General features: G+C 40.7%; 1 protein-coding gene across 3 annotated transcripts in view; it reads left to right on the top strand.

Annotated features, from left to right (window-relative positions):
• The first annotated feature begins 832 nt into the window (after positions 1-832).
• The window catches only part of USP47 (ubiquitin specific peptidase 47), a 123,346-nt gene continuing 114,326 nt past the window's right edge, over positions 833-9,852 (top strand). For 2 of the 3 annotated variants that reach the window (XM_025357025.1, XM_025357024.1), the window contains exon 1: positions 876-1,677. In XM_025357025.1, the coding sequence (XP_025212810.1) occupies positions 1,639-1,677 (39 nt within the window). In that variant the 5' untranslated portion in view covers positions 876-1,638. Of the gene's footprint in view, positions 1,678-9,852 lie in introns of all 3 variants that reach the window. The other variant, XM_025357023.1, reaches the window with a different exon arrangement.

Below are 9,852 nucleotides of genomic sequence, written 5' to 3'. Positions count from 1 at the left end.
CATTAGGAAGAATGCCCAAGGATGTACTTCTTCCTTTAGGATCTACATCTTTGTGAGTTACCTTTTTTTCCAGCTTATGACAGTCATTAAAACCAAATACAGAAGTAACCTGACGTTGAATCAGACATTTTAATAACTATTTCACGAAGTATTATTTTTAAAATTAATGTAACTTAGTCAATCATATTGATTTCCCTAAATATTTTTAGTGGGAATAACAAAGATTTTTATACCATTAATATGGAAAATAACTCAGTTATTTTAAATGTTTATTTCATCTTTGTCTTAGCCTTTTTACATTTTACAAATGTTTTGTAATTCTGCACACAGAAGGATACGTATAAAACTTATATAAGTATATGGGGTTTTTTTTGGTAACGGGATTACAATAAAAAAAAGTTTGGAGAACACAAGTGCAGGCAGTTAATGCTGTGGGTGTTAGGAACATGACAAGATTATATTATCTCAGCACGCTGTAAGATCACTGCATCCATAAAAGTCTTCATGAAGGAGCCCCGCTGAGTCTCTATAATGGAAGTAGGATTTGGAAAAATGACTACAGCAAACTTTGTTTAGTGTAACACAAAGCACCATGCTTACTGCTAGAGAAGATTAAAGTTCTCCAAAAACGTTAACAGAGATCACAGGTTGAAGCATACACAGCTCTACTCTTGGAGGCTAGCTCAGTCTCAGACCTGGCCCTGATGGAGAAGGAAGTTCTGTGGAAGGGGGCAGGGGAGCGCCTTTCCAATGTAGTTGCGGGGGGCGGACGGTGAGGACACCGCTTCATAAGGGAAGGGGTGGCTGCCTCCCCCAGCAGGGGGTGGCCCCTGAGGTCCCTCCAGCTGGGGGCCGTTGAGAAGGAGGGTGGGGAAAGGGGAAAAGAACGTCAGGAGAGTGAACGGGAGCAAATAAAACGCTGTTCATTCCGACTGGAAGGGCCAGAGCCGTGTCTAAGCGCGGGGGCCGGGAGGTGACCCGCGGTGGTGTCTCTACCAGGACGAGGCCTGGGGTATCTGAAGAGGGGATGACGTCCAGGCGCTTTGCTAACGGGAAGCCAGAAGGGTATGAGTTGCTAGGGTCAGAGAAGGAACTTTCGGCTGGTCTTTCCCTGCTGGGCAGAGTCGGAAGAGCCCCAGAAGGCAGGGAGGACAGTGGGCCTGGTCCTTCCCTGGCCGGCAGAGGGAGTCCCGAGATGGAACGTCCAGCTCTCCTCTAACGAAAAGCGTTTGCATGGCTGTCTTGCCAATTCTGTACTTCCCGGGGCTGAGGAAGAGCCGAGGTGACTAGAAGCGAGCGACAAGCGCCGGCCACCTCGGGCGCCAGGCGCCGGGCTTGGAGCCCGACGGGCCGAATTCTCGCGAGAGCGGCCGCCGCCATTTTTCCATTGATTGCTGCGAGCTGGGGGAGGGGCCGACGACGAAGGCGGCGGTGGTAGCGGCGGCGGCGGCGGCGGCGGCGGAGCCCTGGGTCGGTGTCTGCGCGCTGGTGTCTGAGGCCCAGGGTGAGGCCTCCGCGATTGCTGGAGCGCAGGCGGCGGAGAGGATGACTGCCATTGCCATTCTCTCTTGAGCTAGCGAGCCGCCGCCACCCTCCACCCTCCCCCGGCAGGGCGGAGAGAAGCGGCCGGAGTCAGCGATGGTGCCCGGCGAGGAGAACCAACTGGTCCCGAAAGAGGTGAGGGGCCCCACAGGAGGTTAGGCCTGAGGCCTGCGGCCGCTCCCGGCAACACAGGCCCGGGCCGGGGTTCGGCTGCGGGCCCGGCCGGGGTGCAGGCTCTGCCGTGGGGGAAGGAGGAGGCGTGAGGCAGTCGGGGGTGGACGGTGGGTGCGGCGAGCAGTTGGGAGACCCGCTGGCTCTAGGGGTCGGGGAGCGGACCTCCCGCCTCGGGTTTTATGGGCTGGACGAATAAAGGAGCGGACGGGAAGGAATCAGGTTCTACTTTAGGGGAGAAGGTGGCCTTTTAAGTTCTTGTTTAACGTGTCGAGCCGAGAGAGATAATTTCAAAGAAAACATTCTGAACAGTTGCCTATGGGCACAGCAGGGTGACGGTGCGGCTTCAGGGTTTGACAGTGGCAGCGTATAGCTTTCAGCGCTTGTGAAATCTACACCCAAGTGAGATCTGTGGGAGGGCAGACTTAACTGTTACGACTTTTTTTTCAACTCCTGTTACTTGGTAGTACTATTGGCCTGCTTAAATGAGGCCTACTTAAGATCGTGGAAAAGTAGTACATGGGACATTAACGTAAAAGAAGGAGATAGGAGAACATTACCATATGGAGAGCTGAACTCTTTTTTTCTTTTTGAGGTTGGGTTGTGTATGCCAATTTGAGTGACTTAAGTGATACGAGAAGCCTTGACTAGTTGGGTTCTCTTGAATAGTAGTAGAAGATTAAGGGTAGAATCCAGCACTGGCCAGCGAATTTCAACATATTAATAGTATCTCTGTTGGCTTTATAAATATCTTCGGCGTATTCAAACGTGTATTTTTAACTGGCTGATCATCAGGCTAATGCTTGGGATTTTTATTTCTCATATACCTTAAATAGAGACAAGTGTTGGATTGAAATTAGCTATGTGGAATCTTGAAATTTATGAGTGATCATTTACAGGTTCTTAAATTTTTTTGTGCCTGTTTTACTTGTTTTGTAGCAATTCTTTGCTACTTAAGCAAGCACTGACACCATGCAAAGGTGATATTATTGGAGTTATGTACCTGTATGATACAGGTATTTTCCCAGCTTTGTCAGATGGACAGTGATAGTTGTTTTGCAAGGACGATTTTTGTAAAAGGCAGAGAGTTATGTGTCAGTGTGTGTTCATCAAGCGTCACCAACTCTGTGCAAAGCAGATAAGCAGATGAGTTAATCAGAATTCTTGCCTTGGGAACTTTCTGAGTTACTAAGAAAGGGAACACTAGTGTTTGTTGAACTCCAATTAGGGACTAGGTACTTTACCACATAAGTAATTATGCAAGGAAGGAAGTGATAGGTGCTGTAAGAAAGGTGTAAATATGTGTTTCGTTTTAGAGCTTCATATTGCTGGTTTTCATTTTTATAAAAATATTCTTTCTCAATTTTTTTGATCGTTAGAAAAATATCATATAGGTGGAACTCTGCTTTAAGAAAACTCAACATTAGATTTATTTCCCTATTAACTTGATTTATAGAAAACATGATATAATAATAGATACCGAGCTTTGCAGAAACATCTGTTGTGTAAAAAGTGATAGCAGCAATGAAAGTTTAAAGATTAAATGCCTGTCCTTTAAGATTAAATCCCTTCCCTGAGGCTTTACATTCATCACAACTTTTTCCCCCCCCCTTCTACTTTTTATGGACCGTATGCCTTTATTGTCTATTCCTTAGTCTCATCTTTAGTCTTCTTTTTCCCTGGTTCCTTTCATGATTCCTGGAAGCATAATCTGTGGTTCTTACCTTTTATAGCTAGCCAACTAGCTTTTTCTTCTTTGATGGCCACACTCATTCTTTGTTAAAGTGATTGCCTCCACTTCCATGTTTGCTTCTGGATTACTGGAAACTTTCTGAAAGTCACCAGTTATCTCTTAAATGACCAAAATCTTTGGCTTTTTTTTTTTTTTTTTTTTTTCCTTGCCTCTTCTGCTCTTTGAATTCTCTGCAGGATTTGATAGTTTTTTAAAAACCAATTTCTTTATTTTAGTGATACTCCACTTTTCTGGTCATTTTCCCACCTGTTTGTCCTATCTGCCCACTCATTTAGTCAAGGCCTTTGTCATCTTTTTTGTATTCTTAATTAGCACTTTTGTGTGATCCTTGAAGCTCCCGGACAGGTCCTTTTAAGTAGTAGTAGAATCATACAGTGCTAAAGCTAAGAGAAAGCATAATCATCATCTAAGTTACCCCTCCACTTCACAGTTGAGGGAATTAGGCCCAGAAGATTGAAAGTGACTTGTTCCGGGTCAAATAATGAGTAAATGGCAGACCTAGTGCTAGAACTCACGTCCTCTGCTACTATTCCCTTGATTATACTCTACTTTACAGAGCCCTCCATGTAATTTAGAGGCTCTGTAAGAATAGTTTGTAACTCTAAGTACATATACCATGTGAAAATAAATGGCAAATTAAAAAATTTGTTGCATTTATTTTAATGACTTATTATCAATCTAAAGATTTTTTTTTTTTTTGAGGACCTTTGTATAGGGAACCTCTGACCCCTACTAGATTTAGATTTTGGTTAGATGTGGGCATGTGTGCATGCACGTGTTGATGTGTATAGTTGTTCAGTGAATAATATATTTTGGTCCCTGAAACTCAAGGACAAATGTACCTTTAGAGGACTCTTGAAGAAGACAGCTTAGTGTAGTACGGGCATTGGCAAACCACGGCCAGTGGTCCAGATCAGTTCATAGCCTGTTTTTGTATGGCCCGTGAGTTAAGAATGAGTTTTACATTTTCAAATTGTTGAAGAAAAAAAGTCAAAAGAATTATAATAGTCTGTGACACATGAAAATAATATGCAATTCAAATTTTAGTCTTGGAACAGCTATGCTGTTTATTTAGTATTTTTGTATCGCTACGACAGCAGAGATGAGTAGTTGCTACAGAGACTCTATGCAGGATAAATTTGAAATTACTTAGGTTGGTATTCAAGGCCCAGTACAATTGATTCTGGCCACAACCTGTCCTTCCAGCTTATCTCTTCTCCCATGAAACAGGTTTTTAATGTAGTCAAACAGGTTTCTCTCTAACTTGCATTTCGCTTCTATTTGTGCTGTCCCCTCCTTCCTGTTCAAAACTTCATACACATTTTTCCATAAGTACCTCATATCTCAGTTATTCTAAGTAGCCTTTTCTGACCATTTTAACCTTAGAGATTTCTCACTCTTAGAAGACCTTTATGTGGGAATAGAATTCATTTGGCAATTACAAGATGGTGCTTGGCAACATCTATTATGATCTGAAACTGTAATCTACATTTTATATATTATATGTTGTGAATTCCTTGACAACAAAGACTGTGTGTGTTTCTCTTTCTTTGTTTTTCGTTTTTGTAGGTTTGTATTATAGGTTTAAGACAGCGTCTTTCCTGGAGCAGATATTCAGTAAATATTCGTTGGTGTGGTGACAGGGTTGTAAGCAAATTTAGCATTCTAACCAATTATCCTGTCCTTGGAGGTTTTCCACAGCATCATTGGCAAGCTGTTTTCCAACTTTTGCTTTAATACATACTTTCATGACTAATCTTTGATAACATCTTTGTCTTAGAAGAGATGTTATTTTTCAGTTTTTGAGTTGAGAGAAGTCTAGATCTCTATAGCTGCCATCTTTTGATAGTTGCCTTACAGAAATGTTAAAGCATTTCCCATTGGATAGTTTTTCTCATCATTGAAGATGGAAGAGGGCAGCAGGAGAACTAACCTCTTCTGTTCTGAGCATCCTCAGTTCTTTAACTGTTTCTTAGTTCCTCTCTTTTGGACATAATCCAGGGTTTTTGGTATTCCTCCTAAATTGTTGTACCCAGAAAGAGCAAAGAGAGTGGTATCTTCATTGTGGTGAAGAACAAAGCTTTTCACCTGTTTCATTCTGCTATATGTCTTTGAATTGTAGTATATTGATTTTGGCTTTGAGGTCTCTTTTAATATCATCCCAATTTTAATTATTGTTTGGTTGCTATTTTGTTATTCTGTTTTCTTATAAGGATGTGTGTCGTTAATATTCATTGAGTACTCACTGTGCATCTTACTGTATTCTGCCAAATAGGAAAAACTGAGAATAGAAAAATTTGTTCTCTCAAGTATCTTATAGAATAATCAAGGATAAGGTACACATTTACTGTTGCTTTAAAAATAATACTTAAACTGCAGTACTTAAAGTAGTGCTCATGGACTCTGTAAATCCAGAGAAAATGGAAAAAATGAAGGAAAAAGAGTAGAAATGTAAATTCTTTATCTCTGGATTTTTTTCTCCTGTCTTTCATGCAATCACTACTTCTGTCTGGAACTGGTTTTGGCATCTAATGATGATGATGATAGTAATAACCAGTATTTATTGAGCATTTATTTATATACCAGATACTGTTGGTTGTACTTTGTATTAACTCATTTGAGCTTCACAGCAACCTCAGAGTACATATATAAGACATATTGATAGCAAAAACAACTCGTTTTTATTTCTATTGTCTGACTTCTTATAAAATCCATTCATCAGTATCTTTTATAGAACATATCAAATGCATGTTCTTTTAATTTTATTTTTCCTAATTAAATTACCTGAGGAAATGTGCTGCAATTGTCCTTCTTGATTTTAGTGATTCTTTTAAAATGAGCCTTTTTCTTAAATTTCAGATATTGACTGTCTCTTACCAGTAAGAGACAAGTTTGTCAAGTTATACCTGCCAGGGTTGTAAACAAATTGGAGTGTTTAATAAAAGTCATTATTTTAGATATCATTGGAAATGCTCATTTAATGAATGAAAGCAAAGCTGAATGCAGAGTTGTATATGATTCTAATTTTGTCGAGGAAAAAATGAACAATTTAGGGTTATATGCATTGAAAGATTAGAAGGAATACACTAATATTAAGAGTTGCTATTTCTGGATGTCTGGATTATTGGGATACATATTTAGACTTTCATATTTAAAAATGACCCTGTACATTATTTTCAAAAACAAATTAAGATGATCTGATTGTAGTTTCAGGGGTATTTACATAGTGTTGTTAATTTTTTGTGCTCACAGTTTTCCTGTTTCCCCTCTCCTCTTACTCTGTGTATTTGCCTTGAGTAATCGGACCCACTTGTATAACTTCAACCTTTGATTGTGATTTACACATTTATATCTCTAGCCCTGAGCCCTTCTAGATTCAGATTTCCACTTGCATACTGGATATCTCTACTTGGTTGTACTCTAGGACCCACAAATTAAATATAGGTAATCTCAAGCTTATTTCTCCTTCCCTTCTCGCAACCCAATTCTTGGTGTTCTCCTGTTTCAGTTAGTGTTATCGCCATCTATTTATATGCTTAAGTTAGAACCGTTTTTGACTCCTCTCTTTTCCTTTTTCTCACATGTAGTTCACCACTTAGAAAATATCTCTGTGGGCCGGGCGCGGTGGCTCAAGCCTCTAATCCCGGCACTTTGGGAGGCTGAGACGGGCGGATCACGAGGTCAGGAGATCGAGACCATCCTGGCTAACACGGTGAAACCCCGTCTCTACTAAAAAATACAAAAAAAAAAAAAAAACTAGCCAGGCGAGGTGGCGGGCGCCTGTAGTCCCAGCTACTAGGGAGGCTAAGACAGGAGAATGGCGTAAACCCGGGATGCGGAGCTTGCAGTGAGCCGAGATTGCGCCACTGCACTGCAGCCTGGGGGACAGAGCGAGACTCCGTCTCAACACACACACACACACAAAAAGAAAATATTTCTGTGTCCTTATCTTTCTATCCATGGCTCTGCCTTTGTCTAATTATTGTATTTTCTCCAATGTAACCTTTCTAATTGGTCACTCTGCTTCCAAGGCCTTTCCTTTCCTAACCATCTTCCCCACAACTGCCAGGGTTACTTACCAAAACAGATGAGATTAAGATTTACCTGTTTTAAAGTTTATAATTATTACCCTCTGATTGCAATTTGAATGATAGGTACTATTTGTAAACAGTATGTGCTAGACACTATGCTAACCAGTTTACATATATTATCTCATTTGACAGTATGATAGTATTAGCTATTATTCTTCATTATCCATTTTACACATGAAGAAACTAGGCTTAAAGATGTTAAGTAACTTGCTCAAAGTTACATAGCTGTTTGATTCTAAATCAAGGTAGCTTTAACCAGTGGGAAAGTCCTTGATAATATGGACTCAGTTGATTTTTTAAATTTATTTTTATCAAAGTTATATTTAATACATGCACATATTTATAAGAGTCAAATAGCTCTGCAGAACTACAGTCACATGTCACTTAATGACGAGGATCTATTCTGAGAAATGCATCATTAGACATCATCTGAACATGATACAATGTGCTTGCATAAACCTAGATGCTTTAGCCTACTACACACCTAGGATATATGGCATAGCCTATTGCTCCTAGGCTAGAGACCTGTACAGCATGTTACTGTATGGAACACTGTAGGCAGTTGTAATACATCATAAGTCTTTGTGTGTTCAAACATACAGAAGGTACAGTAAAAATACGGTATTTATAATCTTATGGGACCACTGTCATATTTGTGATTCACTGTTGACCAAAATGTCTTGATATGGCACATGACTGTATTTACAAAAACAGTAGGTCTCTGCAAATTTCCCATCATTTCAGGCTTTTGATACTTTTACGTCCATATTTGAAATGAGCGTTTTGTTGTTGTTGTTGTTGTTTTTTGTTTTTTTTGAGACGGAGTCTTGCTCTGTCACCCAGGCTGTAGTGCAGTGGCATGACACCAGCTTATTGCAACCTCTGCCTCCCAGGTTCAAATGATTCTCCTGCCTCAGTCTCCCGAGTAGCTGGGACTACAGGCACGCGCCACCACACCTGGCTATTTTTTTTATTTTTAGTAGAGACGGGGTTTCACAGTGTTAGCTAGGATGGTCTTGATCTCTTGACCTTGTGGTCCACCCGCCTCGGCCTCCCAAAGTGCTGGGATTACAGGTGTGAGCCACCATGCGCAGCCGAAACTAGCATTTTTATAGTGTTACTTCTTGATTTTTCAGTTTAAGGTATTTTTCAGTCTAAGTAAAAATGAGGGTTTACCGCTATCCCCAACAACACACAAACACACTTTTTAACCCTGCCCAGTACTCCCAATATTGTCATACTGCAAGTTGTTTGGATACATCAGTATTTCGTAGAGATGGGGTCTCACTATTATTGCACAAGCTAGTCTTGAACTCCTGGACTTAATCCTCCTGCCTCAGCCTCCCAAAGTCCTAGGGCTACAGGTGTGAGCCACCATGCCCGGCCTGGATACATCAGTATTTCAAAGTTTATAATGACTCCATTTTCACCATGTTAGCCAGGCCAGAGTTAGTAATTTTTAACAATTTTGCTTTGCTTAGTTTTCTGTATACTTATTAAATTAGCCAAGTGGTTATCAGTTGGGGCCCATTTTCACGCCAGAGGACATTTGACAATGTTGGGGGAGTGGAGGAGAGTGTGGGTTTGTGCTACTGACATCTAGTGGGTAGAAGCCAGGTATACTGCCAAGTATTCTTATGCACTGCACAGGACAGCCTCCTGTAACCAAGAATTACAAGGCCCGCAATGTCAATAGAGCTGTTGTTGAGAAACCCTGATTTAGTCCAAACTATCTCTCAAGTGTTTGATGGCTTATCTTCAAACCTACCAATTTTGACTTCGTAAGAAGCTCTTTCCCAGGCCCTCTGACCTGCTCCAGTTTGAACTCGTTAAAGCTAGAACTTTTGTGCAGCTGTTGTCTTGGACTTGCTTTACTGTCATCTTAATGATTCTCTCAGTTCTGTCTTGTTTTGGAGCCGCTGTTTCTGTATCTGGTATCTTTGGCTGTCTTTGTTTACGTTCTCATTTTGAAGGGCCACTTTAAATTGTTTTCTGGATGGGATAGAGTTTTTTCAAGACTCTACGTGTCTGTAAATGTTTCTTCTCCCCTCTTGTTTTATGGATAGTTTGACTGGGCAGAGAACTCTGAGTCAGAAATAATTTTTTCTCAGAATTTTGAAGGCATTGCTCTACTGTCTTCTATTTTTCTGTGTTGATGTTGAGATCAGATGCTTAGAAGATCCTTTTCAACTATTTTGAAACTTTCTTTTTTTCTCTTTGCAAGCTGGAGAGAGAATCTTTGTCCCCAGAGTTCTGAAATTATTGTATTATGTAGTTAGATATGTGTGTTTTTTA

Source organism: Theropithecus gelada, chromosome 14 (genome assembly GCF_003255815.1).
Source record: "Theropithecus gelada isolate Dixy chromosome 14, Tgel_1.0, whole genome shotgun sequence".
Classification (NCBI taxonomy): domain Eukaryota; kingdom Metazoa; phylum Chordata; class Mammalia; order Primates; family Cercopithecidae; genus Theropithecus; species Theropithecus gelada.
Note: the sequence above shows the minus strand (reverse complement) of the source record. Positions and strands in the feature narration are given on the sequence as shown.